The sequence below is a fragment of the Mobula birostris genome, chromosome 9 (genome assembly GCF_030028105.1).
Source record: "Mobula birostris isolate sMobBir1 chromosome 9, sMobBir1.hap1, whole genome shotgun sequence".
Lineage (NCBI taxonomy): Eukaryota > Metazoa > Chordata > Chondrichthyes > Myliobatiformes > Myliobatidae > Mobula > Mobula birostris.
The window spans coordinates 32,739,265-32,765,167 of NC_092378.1; the positions used below are offsets into that span (position 1 = coordinate 32,739,265).

The window sequence follows — 25,903 nt, forward strand, 5'->3', positions numbered from 1 at the left end:
AGTCTCACCTCAATGGGTCAAGGCAAATAGATGTGTAAAGATTCCATAATCCATACAGGCAGTATCACAACCTAGTACATTGGAATTTATGGTCAACACTGGGCCTGACATATGCTAAATGGTCAGCATCAATTGCAGGTTGAATTGGATGTTTAAGGAAGGAAGAGATAGCATTGCATTTGAAGGCAGTTCAAAACTCCAAAAATCAATTAGTGACATAACACTGAATTGAATTTTACAAATGTCATCTTAATATAGTATAAATCAGAGAGCGACAAGTCAGAGTGGAATAGTTGAAAGGCTAGAAGATGGCCCAGAGAAGGTTACTTGGGAGATAATATTTCAACTTAAAAAAGGGCAGCATGGAAAAATGATGTTTGATGCCTACAGGAAATCAGAGTCAGGATGCAAGATGTTGTGAAAGCAGAAGCACAAAAATAGAAAGCCTTATGTAACAAAAGTAAATATAGTTCTAATTTTGTTCTCGTATAGTAATATATCAAATGCAATGTATAACTACTGTCATAGCTAACACGAGTTATTAGTCCCTGTGTTTATTATATGAACAGTTGGTGTTTACAACAGGTTATATTGTATTCACACTAAAGCATAATCATAAATGTAATTATACTGAGATAACGTTTGTAGAACAGAATGTGATTGAAGCCTATCTGTAAACGTAATCTACTAGAATTATATATACTTGTATTGGAAACTTTCCTGACATTAAATACAGCAAAGACTGAGGACTTTTATAGCGGAAAAGTCAGAGACTGAGTGAAGTTACAATTAGTTAAACTGATAATGGTGTGTATCCATCAATATCCAGTTCATCGTATAATGTAATTATGTAAATTGTGAACTATTCATAATGTAACAGTTAATGATGTACTACACATGGGCTTATTACTTTTTAAAGAAGAGGAACTTGTGAAACTGTGTACCAATCTGGATGGATTTTTGATGCATTATTGTACCATATACTGCCTTAAGAGTTTACCAATTGCTGATTTTAGTAAAATCTGGAGAGCCCACAGAAACTACAGTGGTTATAGTGGAGCTGGTAATTAGGAAAGTTGCCATATGATGGCTGTTAGTGACTTATTTTATTGTTTACAGTATATGAACATAAAAATTAGGAGCATAAGAAAGCCCTTTAATTTATCTGTGTAATGTGATAAGATCATGATTGTTGTGATTACAATGTCAAATCTACATCTCTGTCCATGATGGTAACCACATTACTTATTAAGTATCTATCCACATCTGCCTTAAAAACAATCAAATGGTACTGCTTTTACTGTCACATGAGAGTGCCAGTTGTTTAGAACCCTCTGAAAAAAATATTTTTCATATTCATCTATAGAATCAGAATTAAGTTTATTATCACTGACCTATGTCATGAAATTTGTGGCAGCAGTACAGTGCATATCATAAAACTTACTACAAGGTACAAAATAAATAAATATGTCGTAGAAAAGAAGAATAGTGAGGTAGTATTCCTGGGTTCATGGACCATTCGGAAATCTGATGCTGGAAGGGAAGAAATTGTTTCTAAAATGTTGGGTATAAGTCTTCAGTATCCTACACTTCCTCTCTGGAAAATGGAAAGTAATGTAGAAATGGCGTGCTCTGTATGGTGAGGGTCTTTAACGAAGGATGCCACCTTCTTGAGGTACCACCTTTTCAATATATCCTTGTTGGTGGGGAGAGTTGTATTGTTGATGGAACTGGCTGAATCTACAACCTTCTGCAGGCTCTTTCAATCCTGCACATTGGAGTTCCCATACCAGGCAGTCAGAACGAATGACCATTTTTAAACAATGATCCCTAATTCCAGATTCTCCCACATCTGCCCCGTTAAGACCATTTAAGATCTTATGTTTCTATCAGGTTTTCCTCATTCTTCCAAAATCCATTGGATACATTCATTGTTAATTCAATATTTTATTGTAAGCCAACCCTCAGATTGCACATAAATGTCTGAATTTGGTCTTCACTTGCCTGAGGAATGAACAATAACTAACACTTAGCTTTCTTAATTAAATGTTGTATCTGCACACTATACTTTTGCAAAAACACTCATATCCTCTACATCTTGGAGCTTTGCAATCTCTCACCCATAATGTTAATTGGCTTTTTTTTTCCAGTCCTCATTGCCAAAATGGACCAGTTCATACTTTCCAAGCACCAAAATTCATTTGTACTGATCCCAGTTTATTTTCCCCACAACCTCATCAATTTTCACAAATTCTACCATTGACTGACTTCCACTGGAAACACATTTACAAAGGCAAATTAAGATGCCAATATGCATTTCTTCAGGATGTGGGAGGAAACTGGAGTATCTGACACTCACACATTCACAGAGAGAATGTGCAACTCCCACATAGGCAGCACCAGAGGTTATGATTGAGCATGTATCACTGGAGTTGAGGCATTAGCTGAAACACAGTGCTGTTCAATCTATGCTAACTCACCTCACAATGTCCCTTTCTAACTTCCTTATATACTCTTTGCATTTTATTTTCCTATCCATCTTGTGACTTCATCCTTCTTATAATGAGGCAACCAAGACAGAACACAATTCTAAACACAATCCTGTGGTCTAAGCAGAGTTTTATAGAGTTGAACCATATCTCATGGCTCTTGAATTCGATCCTCTGACTAATGATTTCTCCTCTGTAGGCTGTCTCATTACTGCTAGAAATAAGGCCGATCAAAGTTGTGTCATCTGCGAGGTGGAGCTGTGTGTGGCAGTACAGTCATGGGAGTAAAGGGAGTAGAGAAGGGACTCAGAACACATCCCTGGGGGGCACCTGTGTTGAGGGTCAGAAGGGCAGAGGAGAAGGAGGCCACCCTTACCACCTGTCTGTGATCCGATAGGAAGTCTAGCATCCAGCTGCACAAGGAGGACATTGATCGCTGGACACTGCAGATAGTGGTATGGACAGCTCAGCGCATCTGTGGATGTGAACTTCCCTCTGTTAAGGACACTTATAGCAGCAGGTGCAGAAAGAAGGCCTGGAGGATCATCAGGGATGGCTGGGGTGACTGGTGTTTTTTTCTTGATAACAGTGATAAACTACACTCTACATCTAATGTAACATATTTTTAAGACTATCCTTCTCGGATTTTTCTATGATATTCCCTGAACCAGTCTAGCTTTCTTATTTCATCTAGGTATCGCAGACTTTTTTCGTCACTGCCACAGTCTGGGTAGTGAAGATAGAACCCTTGATAATACTAATTAATCAAATACACAATGAGCAATATCATGAGGAATTTATAATCATACTCAATGTTCATTTACTCTTTAAAATGATCTTATTAATGGTTTGTCATTAGATACTTATTGCAGAAACAAATATTTGCAATTTCTGTTTTTTTATATACCATGTCAGCACTTCAAGCAACTGGTTGAAAATCTTAATGCCAAAGGGACAGGAATTGTAAATAAGGCGCTCACTGAAGCTTTCATAATCTTGAATGAGGTTCGTATACTTTTAGCATTCATATTAAAAATGTCTGGGATTAATTGGGAAAAAGGAGGTATTCTTTTGTACTGCTATATGACAAGAATTGGAAAATATTTTATCTTTGGTATTTGTTACTATTGGGAACAGTCAGAGAGAGTTAGCACAATTTTTACATGTCTGGCGGAAGGGAAAACTCAAACACCTGTATTTCTTTTTGCATTTATGTTGCAATGTCTTCAGTTCCTGCAATCCTCATTGCCAATATTGTGTCAGGGAGGTTCTGCACAAAGGGTCTTTGTTTTGGTCAAACAGTCACACTTAACAAAAAGGCAGGTAATCCAGTCAGTTGTCTTTTCTATTGGTTCTGAACATGAGCCATGCCTTCTTTAGGACTCTTCACAGAATGAACTCCGCAGAAATAAAAGGATCATTCATTATAAAATGAGGTCCAATGACTGGCATGCTTTGGCAATTCTTTATAGTTCTTTCTTTGTTACAGATGTTCTAATTGTTTTTTAATGTCTGTGATAGCAATATCTAAAAACTTGTTGGATAGGTTCAAATAATGATCAAGACAACTGAACTAATAAAAGGAAAATTAACAATAGGAATAAAAAGAAGTAATTGGAATAATAAAATAACATAGAATGAAATAACTCAACCTCCAACCCTTTTCTGTGGGTTGGTGACTTCATTTCATTCTAGCAACGTAGATCATTATAGGGCATTCCTGGGAGCTTGCGCTCATTCAGGCCATTTGATGCAGCAGCATTCTGATAGATCTTAAAAAAGCAGGGGCAAAGTTTAGGCCCATCACTAGAGTGTCTCCTGGAATATTTTAAATCTCTTATTGCTTCAGTGCTTATGTTCATTGTTTTGTTATGTCTTCTGTGCTTTGCTTTTTATTAACTTCTATTGAGACTAATGAACTTATATTTGCTTCTGATTAAGTTAGAATGGAAATGCCCTGTTTGTGCTAAATTTATTTTGCTATTCTGAAATAGCCAACCACTGCTGGCTAGGTTAGGCAAAGTAATGATGTAAGCTATAGAATGTGGCAAAGTTCATTGGCTATTCTCAAAGTATAAGATTTGTAGGAAATGTAGGAGCAGCAACAGAGAAAAAGGCCAACAAATTAATTTGAACAAGAAATACAATAAACAACATATAGTAATTTGAATTATAAATTATAACCGATCTAATTAACATGAAAGTTCGGTTCCTTCATTAGAAGGGTCTTAAGAACTACATTGTTGATGGCCTGACATGTCAGCACAATCTGTGGTGAGCTCCTTTGATCCCCAGATATTTGTCATTTTATGGGAGAATGTACACTAAAATGTAATGCCTACTATCCCACAAAAGGGATGGTAAGGTAGTAAGGAAGGCAAATGCAATGTTAACATTCATCTCAAGAGGACTAGAATATAAAAACAAGGATGTGATGCTGAGGCTTTATAAGATATTGGTGAGGCAGCATTTGGAGCAGTGTGAGCTGATTTGGGCCACATGTCTAGGACAGAGTGTTCTACGATTGGAGAGGGTCCAGAGGAGATTTACGCGAATTATTCCAGGATTGAAAGGGTTATTGTATGAGGAGCTTTTGATAGTTCTGTGCCTGTACTCACTGGAATTTAAAAGAATTGGGGGGAGGGGGCTATCTTGGAAAATCTACTGAATATTGAAAGGCCGAGATAGAGTGGATGTAGAGAGGATGCTTCCAATAGTGGGAGAATTAGGTTCAGGGGGCCTCAGAATAGAAGAATATTCCTTTAGAACAGAGATAAAGAGGTATTTCTTTAGCCAGAGTGTAGTGAATCTGCAGAATTCATTGCAGTCCGAGTGTCAAAGGTTACATGGAGAAGGTAGGAGAATGGAGTTGAGAGGGAAAATAAATCAGCCATGATGGAATGACAGAGCAGACTCAGTAGGCTGAATGGCCCAATTCTATTCCTATGTCTTATAGTTCAATGGTCTAAGAGGAAACAAAATACAATCTTATTCACTTTATTATGTTGCTTCTTCTTGGTGATAAAGATGTACTGAAAATTTACTACTTTCTGGCACAAGTTTTATCTAAGACTGGGAGATGTCAAATTCCTCCAATGTCACCCTTTAACACTGTTCTACAGTAGAACACGTACAACAGTAGCGAGGTATTTTCTTAAAATTAGGAGCTGACTGTGCCTTAGGTTGCAGGTGCCAACATATTTCCTTATTGCTAATACACCACTGAATAAAATATCTACACTGAGCTATATGTAAATTTAATTTATATCACACAGTTGTTCAGCTTATGTGGAAGCATAATTTAAATGTTAATTTATATGTTGACTGATGTTCTTTGATTTTCTCCATTCAGTTCTATGTGCTGCTATTACTATTTATATTCCTTCTGTTAGTTCAATGAGACAGGACAAGGCAGCCTGTGTAATCAGGCCATCATGCTGATCACAGATGGTGCAGTTGAAGAATATGAACCAGTGTTTGAACAATACAATTGGCCTGACTGTAAGGTGCGTGCATAAACAATATGATGAAATGTGAATGTTATTACACTTTCATCTTGGAGGCGTTTCCAATGAAGAAAGCAGAGAAGTCAGTGAGCTTCTAAAAAAATATCAACAAATATCTGACGAAAACACAGGACTGAGGCAAAATAACACAATTTCCTGTATTGATGGAAGTGGTATAAACTATATTTATAATCCGAAAGTAGCTCCTTCCACTGGAAGACACATTTACCAATTCCTGTACCTCTCTGAGTTCTCCTTAGCACTTTCTGGTTTTTGTAACCAATAATTTCGAGCCTATGAAGATGTGTGGATGCCATATTTAATAATTTGTGGTTTGTGTAACAAGTACAATGTAAAGTGGCACACACAAAATGCTGGAGAAAAGAGTAAACAGTCGACATTTCGGGCTGAGACCCTTCATCAGGACTGGAGAAAAAAGATGAGAAGTCAGACAAAGAAGGTGGGGGGAGATTTTTACGCTGACTTCTCATCTTCTTTCTCCAGTCCTGATGAAGTGTCTCAGCCCGAAACGTCAGCTATTTACTCTTTTCCATAAATGCTGCCTGGCCTGCTGAGTTCCTCCAGCATTTTGCGTGCGTTGCTTGGATTTCCATCATCCGTAGATTTTCTCTTGTTTGAAAATGCAACGTGTATTGTTTGAGATGAAAATATTTATCTTAATCATGTTGCCCTATGTAAATAGACACCAAACATGCTGATAAGACTATCCAGAGTTTAAGAATGTTTAAGATCACATAAAGGATAATGATTTAATCCTTTGTTATATTGTGCTCAAGACAATAAGATAAGACAGAGACAATAAACCAGTCTCTGTTTCTGATACGGGTGCAGAAAAAGGCAATAATAAAGGGGCCCAGTATTCCCTTCCGTTTTTCATTTGATATCAATGACCCACACCTGGAGTATAAAAAGCTATGTCCCTTTTTGAGAAGGAAAGAACTTGAGATAATTGAAAAAGCATAGTGCAGGAGGAGAAATCTCTTACCTTTCAATGATCTCTGTGCTTCCATACCCACGAGATACAGTATCTCAACAGATGATGATTGCCTTCCTAAGGACAGTAGAATTGCAATAAGCCTTCTGAGGGACATTTTAATCTGTTTCTCTTTACTGTGTATTATTTTGATAAACATCAAAATACATACTTTCCCTGGATTAAGAACACTCATATATACATATGATATGAGCTCTCATATTGTTATGGTTCAAAGGTCTGAGTACCTACATACTGTATATTCATTTCCTTGAAAACAGAACAATTTCCTCTCTCCTCTTTCAGTAATTACCAGTCTTGCGTGCTTTTGATGTCATTCATTACAATTCAGTACTGTGAAGTTGTGGTTATCGTATCATGTGATTCTTATGTATTTTACAACATCAGGAAAACATTGACTTATGGATATGTTTGAAAATGGAAACTATTTGTAACTCAGGGCTGCACTGTACCCATAAAAGCTGATTTTCAGCCTGTTAAAGCATATGCCTGGGGCAATCCAGTGAAATTTAATAGGGACTGCAAAGCTTGAATTATTTGCATCTGAAATGAATTTTAGATGGATAGTCAAGTACTATTCTGGGACTATTTCAATTCCTTGTTTGCATACAGCTAGATTTATTCTCCTAAGTGAGTTATTGATGGCCCTTAGCATATTTGCATGGCCTGATTGTTTTCCTCCACATGTCCCCAGGGTTAGAGCTAATAAGCAGAGCTTTTGAGTGGCAGCTAGGAATGTTACAGGAACTGTTTGCTCGGTTCATAACTATCAGAAGTATCCTGGTGCATAATGCCTCTCCAGAAAGAGGCCCTCTACCCAAACATGATTGCTACTTACGAATGTAACAGAAAAACTGAAAACTGGTTTTTCAGAAACAAGTGTATCACTGAGGTAGAATTTGCATCAAGCTCCAAGGAACTCTTCTCACCATACATCCTCATAAGAATCAAGGATCTCTGATAAAAGTAGTAGAATATAAACTTAAACCACAAGAAGGGTAGGTTATTGGCATTTAATGGCCTTATTTGGTAACGGTTGTTTTGGAAAGTAAATGCAGTAAATTATAAATGTCATAGTTCCTTTCCGTGTATGTTACAACTCTTTTAGATTTGATATTGTCATGTAAAATTCAGAATGAAGGTATGTCCTGGCCTCATTGTTTTCTTCTTATCTGTTTCACAATAGTATTCTGAACTATGAACAGGTTCTACAAAATAAGTTTAAACGAATATAAAGTTATTAATAAGTTTCAGTCAAGAGACACATCAAGGTTCAAAGTGCATATGTATATTGTATACAACCTTGAGATTTGTCTTATTGCAGGCCACCGTAAACAAATAAACACGGTAGAACCCATTAAAAAAAACCCACACGACGAAGACTGTTAAACTCCCAATGTGCAAAAAAAAGAACAGATCAAAGGTTCAAAGATTCATTAATTATCGAAATATACAGCTCTGGAATTCTTCTTCTCCATATAGCCATAAAACCAAGAAAGGAAAGAAAAGAACAGCAGCACGATCATCAACTTCCAAACCCTACCTTCCTGCACAAAAAATCAATAAAAATGGAACAGGCACATTGCTCCCCCCCCTTCCAAATCCTCCACCTCTGCACACACTAAAAAAAATAAGAAAGATTGGGTGAAAAACACAGGATATAAAAAAAACTATAAGACTGAAAAAAAGTCTATAATCCAAGTACATATCCAAAACACAGAAAACCTGGGTAACTTGTCCTGGGCCCAGAGGTAGGTCTTTCTTTCTATGTAGCAGAGCAATTCCACCAGTGATCAAAGGTCAGTCTCCCCTCTCCGTAGCAGAGTAACTCCACCAGCAATCAAAAAACAGTCTCTCTCTCCAATAGCAGAGCAATCCCACTAGGGATCAAAAGGCAGGCAGTTGGCGCTCACCTTCCGCATTCGCCTCGATGTTTCAATCTCCCTCTTTGCTTTAATCGGTGAATCGTGGAAGCTTTAATCAACGTAATGGAGTTGAACATCGGCTCGCAGGCTTCTCGCCACGAGGTTCCAGCACGCTGCCTCTGCCTCCCAAAAATCCTCCCAGAGACTGAAGAGCGCTGAAGCACCCAAATGATGTCTCAATCTTCCTCGTCGCTTTAATCAGCGAACAATGGTAGCTTTAATTGATGGAATGGAGTCAAACATCAACTCACGCCCCCTCCTACAGTCTCCTTGCTGTGAGGTTCACACATGCTACCTCTGTCTTCATGAATCCTTTTGGAGGCTGCAGAGTGCTGAAACATCCAAAAGATCTCCAAACTGCAAATGGCAGGCTCCAACAGTTCCAAAATCGCAAAAAAGACAAAAAACAAACATAAAAAAGATAAAAGAAGTGAAATATATGGTTTCATAATCTATCGAGAAGATGTCAACCATTGTATGCAGGCGTCATCTTGACCAGAAGTTGTGCAAATAATAAAACGTAAACTGGAGACTTCACTTGTGATTCTGTTGGGGTCATCTATTGCACCCGGTGCTCCCGGTGCGACCTCCTCTACATCGGTGAAACCTGACGCAGATTGGGGAACCGCTTCCTCAAACACCTCCGCTCTGTCCGCCACAACAGACAGGATCTCCCAGTTGCCACCCATTTCAACTCTGCTTCACATTCCCATATGGATATGTCCATACATGGCCTCCTCTACTGCCATGACTGCCATGATCAGGCTAAACTCAGGTTGGAGGAGCAACACCTCATATACCATCTGGGTAGTCTCCAGCCCCTGGGCATGAATATTGAATTCTCCAACTTCCGGTAATTCCCTCCCCCTCCCTTCCCCCATCCCAGTTTCACTCTGCCCCCTCCCCCAGTTGCCTATCACCTCCCTCATGGTTCCGCCTCCTTCTACTACCGATTGTGCTTCCCCCTATTCCTTCTTCACCTTTCCTGCCTATCCCCTCCCTGCTTCTCCTCCCCCACCCCTTTATCTTTCCCCTTACTGGTTTTTCACCTGGAACATACCAGCCTTCTCCTTCCCACCCTCCCCTCACCTTCTTTATAGGGCCTCTGCCCCTTCCCTCTTCAGTCCTGACGAAGGGTTCCGACCCGAAAAGCCAACCGATCGTTTCCACGGATACTGCCCAACCTGCTGAGTTCCTCCAGCGTGTTGTGAGTGTTGCTTTGACCCCAGCATCTGCAGAGTATTTTGTATTATTTTTAGTACATGGATGAAAGAAATGTGAAGGGTAATATGTGAGGAAGGGTTGGATTGATCTTAGAGTAGGTAACAGGTTGACGCAACATTGTGGGCTGAACAACCTATACTATGCTGTACTGTTCTATGTTCTATATTCTAATAAGTTACAATTGAACTGTAATTCCTAACTCAAGGAAGTTATAAAGTGAAGGAAGATCAGCAGAATAAAGTGAACTCATCAAAATATCAAAAAATGAAATATGAATTAAGAATTAATTTGTTTCATTTTTCAGTTTAAACTTGCAAATAAGGGGTCATAACAGTATCCAAACTTCTTGGCAGTCTCTTAGTATATCTTTGCAATTTGCATTCACTGTCTTTAACTTTTCTTGAAGGTGCGCCTGTTTACATATCTGATTGGCCGGGAGGTAACATTTGCTGACCATGTCAAGTGGATAGCATGCAACAATAAAGGTAAGAAATCTGGCTCTGAACAATCTTCTGAGAATCAATTTTAGATAAATATTGAGAAGCTTTAACACTTTTGAAGTAATTTCAGTGAAAGGGCCCTAAATATGGGCATAGAATGATATGAAATAAATGCAAATGGAATGAGTGCAGGTAGTATAGGTAAAGGGATGATTAGTATAGATGTGGTGGTCTGAAGGGCCTGTTTCAATGTTCTAATACCCTATGACTCTCTATGGCTGGCATTTCTGCTTCAGTACTGCAGAAAATAAAGCAAATCTGCTATGTTTCACCCTTTGATGTTTCCTTTAATCATATTCATTGGCTGAGGTAGTACAATATCCTAATACATGCTGTCGATGTACGTTCCAAAATACTATTTCAGTTTTATCATTTTTAGGTTTATAAGTTTAGGTAAGTATAGTATCCATTAAAAATTGCCTCTGAAAATATGTATATTCTAAAGTTGTTTAAGTGCAGAGGTAGGAAATAACTATAAATATTTCCACTCATAAAAGTTCAAACTTCAAGGTAAATTTATGATCGAAGTATGTATATGGCACCATATACAACCAGTAACCACAAGTGCAGGCATGGCTGCTGGATGATCCAGGGTTTAGATGTTTCAAAAGGGATAGGGAAGAGGTGGGGGCGTGGCATGGATAAACAGAGATAGTATCACAGTTGCAGAAAGGAGGATTCATAGAGCGATTGTCTACTGAGTCAGTGGAGGCTGGAAAAAGGAAGGGAGCAATTACTATATTTGGAGTAATCTGTAGGCCCCGCCAGTGGTGACAGACACTGAGAAGCAGTCAGGTCTCTATAATAGCCAGAATGTCATAATTCCATGTACTGATCCATGCTCTAAGTTTATCACCCTTGTTCCTGATGTTTCCTGTATTAAGAAAATACATTTCAACTTACCCAACTGACTGAAATTATGCCCTATCCACTTCCTATTCTCCCTCACAGTCTCTCTACACATTGCATCTACCTTTACACCAACTGCATCATCCTCTGACCTATCACCCTGGTTCCATTGCCCTGTAAAACTAATTTAAATCTACCCCACAGATCTAGCAAACCTGTCCACAAGGATATTGGTCACCTTGCATTCAGGTATAACCCATCCCTTTTATACAGGTCATACTTTCCTCGGAAGAGATCCCAATGATACTCAAATCTGAAACCCTGTCCCCTGCACTAATTCTTCAGCCACACATTTGTCTGCCAAATCATCTTATTCTTGGTACATGGCATAGGCAGCAATCCAAAGATTACTACCTTTCATATTCTGTTTTCTGCTTCCTACCTAGCTCCCTATGTTCTTTCTTCAGAACCTCATCACTTTTCCTACCTATGCCATTGCTACGAAACTTGAGTTGTTTTCTTTGGAACATTGGAAGCTGAAGGACTTGATGGAAATTTTTTAAATTATGATATATATAGAAAGAATAGATAGGCAGGATCCCTTTCCCCATGTCAAAATATCAAATACAAGAGGATGAGCATTTAAGGTGACGGGCTAAAGTTTAGGGGTCGGTGTGGGACATTTCTTTTACGCAGAGAATGGTAGGTGCCTGGGATGAGCTGCCAGGGGAAGTGGTGGAAGGAGATATAATAATGATGTTTACATGAATGTGCAGGGAATAAGGGGATATGGATCGTGTGCAGACAGAGGAGGGTTAGTTTAATTTAACATCATGTCCAGCACAGGCATTGTAGCCCAAACAGTCTGTCCCTGTATTGTACTGTTCTATGTTTTAAATACAAATACTGTGGAGGAATCTTGAGCTAACAACAGAAAGCATGTAAATGCAACCTTTTACGCCTTAATGCAGCAAAATGGATTCTAATTTATATAATACCAAAACTGAGCTGTATCATAACTTTAAAAAAATACAAATGTGTAGACTTAATCTCCATGTTATGATGAATTGTTCTTAATTCTGCTTTTGAAGCTGTTCATGCCCTTTAAATTGGAGTGAGAATTTTTCTTGAATTATGTGCTTTAGATATGCCCTCCTGGAACACTCTCTATTTTCCATCTGTGTTCCACTTAGAAGTTTGACAGCTGGTGGAAAACCTCAAATCCTAATGATTGCAGGCCTACACTCCCATCGATTCTACTCGCTAACATTCAAACACTGGAAAACAAACTGGATTACCTGGGCCTGCATCATAACATGGAAGTAAATCTACACATTTCTATTTTGCTTTAAGTTGCTGTACAACTGAGTTATGGTATTATATAAGTTAAAATATATTTTGATCCACTACCTTTAAGAAGGAGGCACAGAAGCATCAGGTCTAGGACTGCTGGACTGGGTAACAGCTTCTTCCTTCAGGCTCTGAGACTAATGAATACTCTGCCACCACCGAGGTCTCGTCCCTAGGACAGTGAGCTGTTTACTGTTTACCCATGCTGCACTTTACTACATGCATTTTGAATTAAATTTAATTAACTTATTTATCGTATAATAGTTTGGTTTATGTCCTGTGTGTGATATATGTTGTATGGCTGCACAGTGGTCTGGACGAACATTGTTCCATTTGGTTGTATATATGTATAGTCAGACCATAATAAATTTGAACTAGAACTTGAAAGATATTGTGCCAGCCTACTATGCACCAGATCTCTTAGGTTTGGAATTTCCTTGCTATTTTTTGTGCAGATTAGATCATAAGAGGGGTGATTGATATGTTTGTGGCCTAAGGTAGAAGGAGTCAATTTTAGAAAACCTAGCACATTTAATTTTCAACAGAGTCCCCTCCTACATTTACACACTTAGTCCAGTGGTCGTGGAGCATACTGATCTTGGACCCTCCAGAAAGTGTCCACAGGTGGGTGATTGATAAGTTCATGGCCTAAGATAGAAGGAGATGAGTTATACAGCTCTCGTTACATGCACATGCAGGTCAACTCTTTGAGTGATTATGCAGAAAGTTTGAAGTTAATAACTCATCTCCTTCTACGTTAGGCCACAAACTTATCAATCACCACTGCTGTGGACACTTTCTGGAGGTCCAAGATCCGTATGCTCCACGACCGCTGGACTAAGTGTGTAAATGTAGGAGGGGACTATGTTGAAAAATAAATGTGCTAGGTTTTCTAAAATTGACTCCTTCTACCTTAGGCCACGAACAATCACCTCTCGTATGTCAGTCACTATTCGCATAAACCTTTATCAGAGAGTCTTTTCCCAGTTTCGCTTCTGAAAGACTTTTGCTTCAATAGAAACCCCTCCATTTTCAGAAGATATAAACCCATATACCATAATTGAAAATAATATCACCTAGCAAGATTATCAACATAACCCCTCCCATCTGAATGTTGCAAGGGAATGAGGTAATGTCACGAGGTAAACACCAAAATGGTCAACTAAAAGTGTTATTCATATTATTGCCCTTCTTGCCCTGAAAACAAAATCAGTCATGTTGCACAATGGAAGGTAAATCTAACAGCTCATTTTTAAGATGTCATTTTAAATTAAAGGTTCCATGCATTTTCTACTACAAACAAAATAAGTGTTGTGTAAAATTTGCACACTGGTTTTTCCCACTGTTGGTACGGTCTTTCATTGATTCTGCTATGACTATTAGATTTATTAGGTATGCTCAACAGAAAATGGATCTCAGGGTTGTATATGGTGACATAAATGTACTTGGACAGTAACTTTGAACTTTGAGGTTCACAAGAATGATTCTGGGAATGAAAGGGATAATGTATAAGGAGCATTTGATGGCTCTCAGGCTTTACGCTGGAGTTTGGAAGAATGAGAGAAGAACATTGGAACCTATCAAATATTGAAAGATCTAGATGGAGTGGATGTGGAGAGGATGTTTCCTGTAGTGGGTAACTCTAGGTCCAAAAACAACAGCCTCAGAATAGAGGAACATCCATTTAGAAAAGAGATTAGGAGAATGTCTTTACCCAGAAGGTGGTGAATCTGTGGAATTGACTTCCATGGACAGCTGTGGAGGCCAAGTCATTGAGTATATTTAAGACAGAGGTTGATAGATTCTTGATTAGTAAGGGAATCAAAGGTTACAGGGAGAAGGCAAAAGAATGGGGTTGAGAGGGACAATAAATCAGCCACGATGGAATGGCGGAGCAGACTTGATGTGCCGAATGCCCTATTTCTGCTCTTATGTCTTATCGTCTTATGATCTTAAGGTCATTAGATTCTTTTCCCTAACCATTCATTAGACATTCATTCCATCCTTCCTTATAAAACCAGACTGAAACTGAACAAGTTTGTTTGCAATCGTGGTGGCTCTACCACTCCCAGTATTTACGATTGTATTCATAATCCTTGGGCCTTCCATTCCTCTCTAGCACCGTGATTACACCCATTCCTAAGTCCTTGCAACTCAGTGATACCTTAAGGTTTCAGTTTTGAAGGTTCTGGAATTGTCTTTCTAAACGCCGCTGCCCCTCTTTCTTGCTTTACAATATTATCTAAACCTTTCTCTTTGATTAAGCTTTCTGTTGTCTTCCATAATATCCACTCTCATGGCTCACTTGGAATTTTATTTTTTGTGAAATTCCCCAAAATATATAGCTATGCTGAAAATGCAATAAAAACCAAATTGTTGTTGCTGCTTATTGCCCAAGGGGGAAAAAAATGCATTTTATAGCACCTTTCCTTATCTTACCATTTTACAATCACTGAACTACTTTTGAAATACGGGAAAGGAAACTTTAGATGACCCAAGAATTAAGAGCATTTTATAGCTCTAGAGAAGTAATTGAATCGTTCATATAATGTCAGATCTCCTAAATAGCCATTCACCCAATTCTATTCATTTTCCTGTATTCTTCCACGTTTTTTTAATCAGATGCTTATCTTCATTATTTTTGAAAATAATTATTTATTTTCCTGCACAACCTTTAATATTCTGATAACTTGTGTTGGAAAAAAAAGTCTCCAAAACTCTTGTACACTTTTTCAGGGAATCTGTTAGATTTATGCTTCTTAACTACCGATTTAGCAACCAGTGAGAATATTTTATTTAGATGTGTCACTGCACTGCACCTTCTTCTCCATCTACTGATTTTTGTTTCATTTTTTAAAAAAAGAATTCTAACTGAAGTAAGTCTGATTCTGCCTTCATGCTAAAACTTATCATTGAAAGTATTCACCAAACTTCCATTTCAAAGTTCAAAGTAAACTTATTATCAAAATATGTATGTTACCATATACTAGCTTAAAGTTTCATTTTCTTACAAAAAGAAATACGATAGAATTTTATGAAAATCTATACATAAATAGATGAAGACTGACAAACAACCAGTGTGCAAAAGAGCATAAACTGTGCAAATAAAAGTAATAGAGAACATGGGTTATAAGAGTCCTTGAAAGTGAGTCTGTAGGTCATAGAATTCGCTCAGAGTAATGATGAATGTAGTTATCCATGCTGGTTCAGGAGCCTGATAGTTGTAGGGTAATAATTGTCCTCTACCGAGTGGTGTGGGACCCAAGAATTCGGTAGCTCCTGCCCGGAATCAGAATCAGGTTTATTATCACTGGCATGTGACATGAAATTTGTTAACTTAGCAGCAGCAGTTCGATGCAATACATAATCTAGCAGAGAGAGAAAAAATAATAAATAAAATAAAACATAATAAGTGAACAAGTTAATCAATTACGTATATTGAATAGATTTTTTTAAAATGTGCAATAATAGAAATACCGTATACTGTATTAAAAAAAGCGAGGCAGTGTTCAAAGCTTCAATGACCATTGAGAAATCGGATGGCAGAGGGGAAGAAGCTATTCCTGAATCGCTGAGTGTGTGCCTTCAGGCTTCTGTATCTCCTACCTGATGGTAACAGTGAGAAAAGGCCGTGCCCTGGGTGCTGGAGGTCCTTAATGATGGACGCTGCCTTTCTGAGACACCACTCCCTAAAGATAGAAACATAGAAAGAAACATAGAAAACCTACAGCACAATACAGGCCATTCGGCCCACAAAGCTGTCCCGAACATGTCCTTACCTTAGAACTACCTAGGCTTACCCATAGCCCTCTATTTTTCTAAGCTGTATGTATCCATCCAGGAGCCTCTTAAAAGACCCTATCATTTCCGTTTCCACCACTGCCACCAGCAGCCCATTCCACGCACTCACCACTCTCTGTAAATAAAGCTTACCCCTGACATCTCCTCTGTACCTTCTTCCAAGCACCTTAAAAATATGCCCTCTTGTGCTAACCATTTCAGCCCTGGGAAAAAGCCTCTGACTATCCACACGATCAATGCCTCTCATTGTCTTGTACACCTCTATCAGGTCACCTCCCATCCTCCATCGCTCCAAGAAGAAATGGCACTCAACCCATTCTCATAAGGCATGCTCCCCAATCTAGGCAGCATGCTTGTAAATCTCCTCTTCACCCTTTCTATGGTTTCCACATCCTTCTTGTAGTGAGACGACCAGAATTGAGCACAGTACTCCAAGTGGGGTCTGACTAGGATCCTATATAGCTGCAACATTACCTCTCGGCTCTTAAACTCAATCCCACGATTGATGAAAGCCAATGCACCGTATGCATTCTTAACTACAGAGTCAACCTGCGTAGCAGCTTTGAGTGTTCTATGGACTCGGACCCCAAGATCCCTCTGATCCTCCACACTGCCAAGGGTCTTACCATTAATACTATATTCTGCCATCATATTTGACCTACCAAAATGAACCACCTCACACTTATCTGGGTTAAACTCCATCTTCCACTTCTCAGCCCAGCTTTGCATCCTATCAATGTCCCGCTGTAACCTCTGACAGCCCTCTGACAGCTCTCCACACTATCCACAACACCCCCAACCTTTGTGTCATCAGCAAATTTACTAACCCATCCCTCCACTTCTTTATCCAGGTCATTTATAAAGATCACAAAGAGAAGGGGGTCTTAGAAACAGATCCCTGAGACACACCACTGGTCACCGGCCTCCATGTAGAAAATGACCTATCTACAACTGCTCTTTGCCTGCTGTGGGCAAGCCAGTTCTGGATCTCAAAGCAATGTCCCCTTAGATCCGATGCCTCCTTATTTTCTCAATAAGCCTTGCATGGGGTCATGTACACTGCATCTATGGCTCTACCTTCATCAATGTGTTGAGTCACATCCTCAAAAAATTCAATCAGGCTCGTAAGGCGCGATCTGCCTTTGGCAAAGCCATGCTAACTATTCCTAATCATATTATGCCTCTCCAAATGTTCATAAATCCTTCCTCTCAGGATCTTCTCCATCAACTTACCAACCGTTGAATAAGACTCACTGGTCTATAATTTCCTGGGCTATCGCTACTCCCTTTCTTCAATAAGGGAACAACATCCACAACCCTCCAATCCTCCAGAACCTCTCCCGTCCCCATTGATGATGCAAAGATCATCGCCAGAGGGTCAGCAATCTCCTCTCTCGTTTCCCACAGTAGCCTGGGGTACATCCCGTCCAGTCCCAGTGACTTATCCAACTTGATTGTCCTGGGTACTTTGTAGGCTAGGGCCCAAGATGGAGCTGACTAGATTTACAACCTTCTGCAGCTTTTTTTGGTCCTGCGCAGTAGCCCCTCCGTACCAGACAGTGATGCAGCCTGTCAGAATGCTCTCCACTGTACCACTATAGAAGTTTTTGAGTATACATGTTGACATGCCAAATCTCTTAAAAATCCGAATAAATTATAGCCACTGTCTTGCCTGCTTTATGACTACATCAATATGTTGGGACCAGGTTAGATCCTCAGAGATCTTGATGCCAGGAACTTGAAGCTGCACACTCTCTCCACTTCTGATCCCTCTATGAGACCTGGTATATGTTCCTTCGTCTCACCTTTCCTGAAATCCACAATCAACTCTTTCGTCTTACTGACATTGAGTGCCAGGTTGTTGCTGCAGCACCATTCCACTAGTTGGCATATCTCACTCCTGTACACCCACTCATCACCACCTGGGATTCTACCAACAATGCTTGTATCATCAGCAAATTTGCAGATGGTATTTGAGCTATGCCTAGCCACACAGTCATGTGTAAACAGAGAGTAGAGCAGAGGGCTAAGCACACACCCCTGTGGGTTGCCAGTGTTAATCGTCAGTGAGGAGGATATGTTATCACTAATCCGCAGAGACTGTGGTCTTCTGGTTAGGAATTCAAGAATCCAATTGCAGATGGAGGTACAGTGGCCCAGGTTCTGCAACTTCTCAATCAGGATTGTGGGAATGATGGTATTAAATGCTGCGCTATGGTCGATGAATAGCATCCTGACATAGGTGCTTGTGTTGTCTTGGTGGTCTAAAGCCGTGTGGAAAGCCATTGAGATTGCGTCTGCCATTGACCTATTGTGGAGATGGGCAAATTGCAATGGGTCCATTGAGGCAGGAGTTCAGTCTAGTCATGAGCAACCTCTGAAAGCGTTTCATCACTGTCGATGTGAGTGCTACCGGGTGATAGTCATTAAGGGAGCCCACATTATTCTTCTTGGGCACTGGTATAATTGTTGCCTTTTTGAAGCAAGTGGGAACTTCTGCCTGTAGCAGTGAGAGGTTGAAAATGTCCTTGAATACTCCTGCTAGTTGGTTGGCACAGGTTTTCAGAGCCTTACCAGGTACTCCATCGGGACCCTCTGCCTTACGAGGGTTCACTCCCTTTAACAACAGCCTAACATTAGCCTCTGAGATGGAGATCACAGGGTCATCAGGTGCAGCAGGGATCTTCACAGCTGTAATTGTGTTCTCCCTTTCAAAGCATGCATAGTAATGGAAAGAGGCAGTTCAGATAATCAATTGGTAACTAAATTGAACAGTGAAATGATAAAAAAATATAAGCATTGACTTTGGTAATCATAGTCTATTACTACCTTTGATTTGTTCATTTTAACTCCTAGTTCTTTGTAAAAATGTACCAATGATCATATGTTAACTAATTACAGGATATTATACTCACATTTCAACTCTGGCTGATGTTCAGGAGAATGTCATGGAATATCTTCATGTTCTCAGCCGCCCAATGGTAATCAACCATCATCATGACATTATATGGACAGAGGCATACATGGACAATGCTGTAAGTTTCCTTTACTACCATATCTGTGCAATAGTGTATGATCAAATGTATGAAAATGTTCCAGTACATATCTCTTTACATTGTACTCCTTTGTAAAGTATTTTATTATTTCTCTCAATTTTATCTTCTGTCTTAATGGACCACATCTGACATTTGTTATGAACATATGAATTAGAGCAGAAGCAGGTCACTTACTCCCTTTAATAAGATCATGGCTAACCTAATTGTAGCCTTAGGAGACACAAGAGATTGCAAATGCCAGAATATGGAACAAAACACAAACTACTGGAAGAAATCAGCAGCTTGTGTAGTATCTGTGCGGGGGGGGGCAGGGGGTGGAGGAATTGTTGACATTTCAGGTCAATACCATGCAGCAACATTGAGAGTGGGAAGAGAAGACAGCCAGCATGGAATGGAAAGGAGGGGTGAGACAGGGGAAAGCAGGTGATGTAAGGATGAGAAGGAAGTGTGAAGTATGACTGGTAGAGCAGAGCTAGGTGGGGAAGGGTTGGGTGAGGATGGAAGACAGCTGGGCAATAGAAGTGAAAAAATGTCAGATGGAGTCCTCATTGACTACCTGTGTAGTTTACAAACCAACAGTATGATCACTGATTTTCCAGTTTCAGATAACTCTTACCTCCTCTGTTCCCGTCAGTTCCACGCTGGACCTCCCATTTTTGTGCCCTTTCCCATACTCACCATTTCCTCCCTTCTCTAATCCCATCAGCCATTCGTCCCCCTCTTCCTCCTTCTGGTTCTATCCAGTCAATACTCACACATTTCATCCACTGGGTCCCCTCCCCCATCTGGTTCCAACTGCTCTCCATCTCTCCACTAGTGGTTCCATTATCACCCTCCCTAGGTTCCAGCTCTTGTAGCATTTGTGTACCTGCTTATCACCCTTCAGCTGCTGCATCTCCTCCCTTCCCTTCAAATGGCTCCATCAGAACATCATTCTTAACCTCTCCTTGGTCCACCTATCACTTACTGGCCCCTTTTCCACTCTCAGTCCTGAAGCAAGGTCCTGACCTGTAACATCAACGGTTCATTTCCTCCCACAAATCCTGCTCAACCCATTGAGTTCCTCCAGCAATATGTGAATTGTAACCATCAACTCTGGGTAATTCTTTACCACCTTATCTATCAGACATCCATCCACCTCCATTTTCAAAACATTTGGAGGATGTATTTTCACTAACCTTTTAGAAAAAGAATTTCAAGACATATGACTCTAAGAGGAAAAAAGTCATCTCATTCTGTCTTAAATGTCTTATATTGTCAGCTAATTAATCTTACTTCAATGATTAAATAACGGTGTATTAAAACATCTCAGTGATTTTATTAATTAAATTTCGTGTTACAGCATTTTAATTGACCTGATCAAATAGTTTTTATCTCTTCACTTGCTGTAAAAGTAAAAAGAGCTAGAGGAGAGCAGTGTTTCATGCAAGATATTGCGTGTTAATGAAATAGGTGCTAATTTCTGTTACAAAGAAATCTATCTTGGAGGTGACCCAGATTCTGTTGTAAACCTATTCTTTCTTTGTACCATTTTCATGCAGAGTAGATTAAATGTGATGCAAAATAATTAGTAGGTCACCAAGCTCAGAAAGGTCCAACATTGATTTGGCAAGAGAGCACAAAAGATGTTAAAAGGGAGGTGATTTGTTGGTTTGTCCTGTTCACTATTTTGGAACTTTTTTTTCCTGTTAATTTACTTTCTCTGTGGAGTTCCAAAATGATTGAACATCATCAATAGTCTTCACTGATAGTCTTCAATCTTTATTAAGTTTTTGAAATGGGCAAATTATTTTTCTGTCTGAAGAAATTGTCTGCTCCCAATGATCCGTCCAGACTTTTTATAGATAACCTCATGAACTTTTTATCCCTTCAAATGCTTAATCTCTGGGAAGTCCTGAACTTGAATAATGGTCTCCATACTGGCTTTCTGCAGAGAAATATATTGAGGCCTTATGTCCCATATTGTGGCTGACCCAGCCAGCTCCTAAGTTCCTGCCAGTGTCACTACTTTCATTATTCTGTGAACGTACCAGGCTTCAAATGTCAATCAGGTTGCAGGCAGCAGAGTTAACCTTGCTCATGTGCCATGTCAGAGGCCAAAGTCATGCTGGAGGGTGATAATGGAACCATTAGTGGAGAGATGGAGAGCTGTCTGCTTCCAAATGCCTTTATGACCGGTGGAATGTTTTACATAAAAATGTAAGAACATAATATGTAATAAAATAATTTTAAATGCATTCAATGGCTATTAATTAATTAAGTCATAGAATTTCAGTGATATAAAAATATTCAAATATCCTACTTAAGCTTTATTTTTAAATGAAATGTAGCACTTATATTCAAGTGAACAAAGTCATAGCTAGAGAAAGTGAGTAGCGGATCAGAGAAAGAGAGTAGCAGGAGTACAGAGGATAAAGTTCAATAAACCAGTGGTTGTATACTTCTTGTCTTCAGTGGTTTCCTCTTCTGCACTACAATATACAAGTTTGTGAACACGCTGCTGCACATAATCAATAAATTTGGTTGTGGTACCCTTAGTTTCTTCTCCACCTCTTACATATAGATAATATATATTGGAGGCCCCAGTCCTCCATTTGGCATTTCACTAATTACAGATTCCCAATTTGAGATGACTCTTTTATCCTCACTCAGTTTTTCATTAGTTAACTGCTTCACGATCAATGCCAATATACCAGCCCCATCTCAGTACATTGTGAAAACTAGGAAATGTGATCATAGTTGTTGGCAAAGGCCAGTAAGAGCAGCCCACTAATTGCACAATCTGTTCTGATTTCCTAATTTCTTTTATTACTGCCGATAATTGTACTTCAAGTTTGCTTCTCCAACCAAATCTTTGCATTTGTTGCTCCCTATTCTTCACCATTGGAAATAGTGTTTTCAAGTTCATGACCATGCACTCTTTGATTCATCTTTCTCACTTTATCTTTAATATATTTTGTCTCATATTTATAAGACTCCTCAAAGAATCACTGTAAAATCAAGCTTTCAAACATTTCCCTTGGTTCTTTTCCTAGAAGTTTATTATGTGCTTTTCTCACTTTTGTAAAGTGTTTTTCCATATTTTTTGTATTAACTATGCTGTGTGTGTTCCATGATGTGTTGAATCTCAAGCTAATTAATAACAATTGCCTATATTAATTAGTCTGGGATGGTGATGATCAGTTCTGATATGATCAGAGTTGTACAGTGGATGTTAATATCTCTCTCTCAGGGATGGGTAACATTAGGCTAATTGTTACCAGGTGAGAAGTACTTCATGCACATAGTGAGAGGGACCAGCTTCTCCATTGTCAAGCTGGGTTTTCATGGATCAGTCTCACAGGAAGAGTCCATAAATCCCTTTAAACTTTTCAAATAGTCATTAAGGTTTATTTGTTTATGAATACTGGTTCCTGATAGGGTATGACATAACAGGACATGTTTAGGAAAAAAATGACACACTGGTAAACTATGCAAAATATGAAATGTGCATTGAAGCTCCAAGCCAATACAGTCTTTATACTTTTCGAAACATGTTGTTGGAGACAAGGAAAGAAATTGTGTCAAGGCAGAAAACCTAACTGTTATTCCCACTGAACAGATTGATTTATTTTTCTATTAAAAGTGAAACAATTAATAGACGATTTTGTATTTTTATTCCATTCTGATTGATTCAATAATATTTTCCAGGGCGTACTTGAGAAAGTACTGACAGATTTTATCTCACATGATTGTGTGCCTGATTTATTGTCGCAGGAGATAACCATCTAAATATAACCCTCCCTCAACAAAGTGACTAACTTCTAAAAGACCATAAGACATAGCAGCAGAATTAGGCCATTCATCCCATCGAATCTGCTCCGCCGTTCTATCATGGCTGATTCCGAATACCACTCAATTCCATACACCTGCCTTCTCGCCATATCCTTTGATGCCCCGACCGATCAGGAAACTATCAACCTTCACTTTAAATATCCAGACTGACTTGACCTCCACCGCAGCCTGTGGCACAGCATTCCGGAGATTCACTACTGTCTTGCTAAAAAATATTCCTCCTTACCTCTGTTCTAAAAGGTCACCCCTCAATTTTGTCCTTTCAACATTTGGTAGGTTACAACAAGATCCTTCCCACGCCACCACATTCTTCTAAATTCCAGTGAGTAGGGGCCCTAAGCCGCCAAACGCTTCTCATATGTTAACCCCTTCATTCCTGGAATCATCCTGTGAACCTCCTCTGGACTCTCTCCAATGACAACACATTCTTTCTGAGATATGGGGCCCAAAACTGTTGACAATACTCCAAGTGCAGCCTGACTAGTGTCTTATAAAGGCTCAGCATTATCTCCTTGCTTTTATATTCAATTCTTCTTGAAATAAATGCCAACACTGCATTTGCCTTCTTTACCACAGTCTCAACCTGTAAATTAACCTTCTGGGAATCTTGTACAAGGACTTTTAAGTCCCCCTGCATCTCTGATGTTTGAACCTTCTCCCTATTTAGGTAATAGTCTGCACTATTGTTCATTTTACCAAAATGCATTATCATACATTTCCTAACACTGTGATCCATCTGCCACTTTTTTGCCCATTCTTCCAATTTGTCTAAGTCCTACTGCAATCGCATTGCTTCCTCAGCACCACCTACCCCTCTACCTATATTTGTATCATCCGCAAACTTTGCCACAAAACCATCAATTCCATTATCTAAATCATTGACAAACAATGTGAAAAGCATCGGCCCCAATACTGACACCTGAGGAACACCACTAGTCACCGGCAGCCAACCAGAAAAGGCCCCCTTTATTCCCTCTCGCTGCCTCCTGCCTGTCAGTCATTCCTCTATCAATGCCTGTATCTTTCATGTAACGGAAAGGTAGTTTATAGTCTATCTTGAAATAATAAAAGTTTGATGCAAATATTGCATCATGAATGCATTAGGCGGTTTGAGAATATTGTGAGACATAATTTGATCCCTCAGACTAGAAGCTTGCAAATTGTTCATCAAATGCAACCACATGCAGGGTCACAAATGAAAAATAAAGGTAGTAAATGTCAAAGAATGTTATTCTTAACAAATAAGGACATAACATAATGTTGGGAGGTATTTTGCAGAACAGGAAAAAATGGATACAATAGTTTGCAAATACTCGGTTAAGAGAGTTAGGCCTTTAAGTTACATTATGGAATCAGTGTTCCGTGTCTTATTACATTTGTATCAATTTTTTTGTAATTTGCCTCAGTAGCCGTGTTAGACAACGCAAAACAAGTTGGTTAGAACCTCCACCACAAAAGCAAATAATGAAACTTCGGTTAAAGTTCTGCTCATGCTTCAGAACATCATCGAAACTGTGTCCTCTTTCACTTTTCAAACAATGAAAATGCTTTTCTCCTTCTGTATGAAAAGAAATCTGCTCACTGGTAGGCAGTTAGGAATGCAAAATTATTTTCATATGTAATTTTCAGCTGTTTAGATCTCCAAGAATGACTGTCGCTCCCAAGTACCAGCAGTTTAGAGTCCTTCCATTACAATTTCTGTTGTGCTGTATTGCTTTCAATGAGGTCTAATACTTGAATTGCTGCACACATAGTTTTATAATTAGAATGTTGTGAAGAAGCAGTGTAACAATGATTGCATACACTATTTTTATGTACCTGTAAAACCAATAAAGCCCTCTAATAAATAAGCCCAGTTAATCTCTCTAATACCTCCACCAATTCAGCAGAATCTGGGATCTGAATCTGGAGTTCTTTAGGTTCTATTACATCGTATAGAAGTTTTTATTGGTTATCTAAAGGATGATAATTTAAATGAATATTGTGCAATTGAATGTCACTTACTATCATACTTGTTTGGTCCATTTATTAGTTATTGTTTTAATATTATTTTGTTGTTTAATGTGACTTAATTTTCAGTAACTTCTCATCTGTAATTTACTCTCCTCAATCCCTGTCCTTTGTTCACTACTATCATTCTGTCATATCATCATTACCCTATCATCCTCATCACTGCTATCTGCTACAGGCTATGGAGGTAACCACAGCGTGTGCTGTCATTATTTTATGTTGTCTATGAAATCATTAGTCATTGCCTTGAACTGTGCTGTGCTGTGTGTATTTAAAGTTGTGTTGTATTGTGTATAGCATGAACTGCATGAAATTATTTGTATTTATCCATAGTTTAAAAATCT

The 25,903-nt window shown here is 39.0% G+C and overlaps 1 protein-coding gene across 1 annotated transcript in view; it reads left to right on the forward strand.

Annotated features, from left to right (window-relative positions):
- cacna2d4a (calcium channel, voltage-dependent, alpha 2/delta subunit 4a) overlaps positions 1 to 25,903 on the forward strand; it is a 359,181-nt gene that overhangs the window by 49,571 nt on the left and 283,707 nt on the right. Inside the window, exons 9-12 of the mRNA XM_072269300.1 lie at positions 3,405 to 3,494; positions 5,882 to 5,995; positions 10,566 to 10,644; positions 19,561 to 19,694. Coding sequence (XP_072125401.1) covers positions 3,405 to 3,494; positions 5,882 to 5,995; positions 10,566 to 10,644; positions 19,561 to 19,694 — 417 coding nt within the window. The remainder of the gene's footprint in view (positions 1 to 3,404; positions 3,495 to 5,881; positions 5,996 to 10,565; positions 10,645 to 19,560; positions 19,695 to 25,903) is intronic.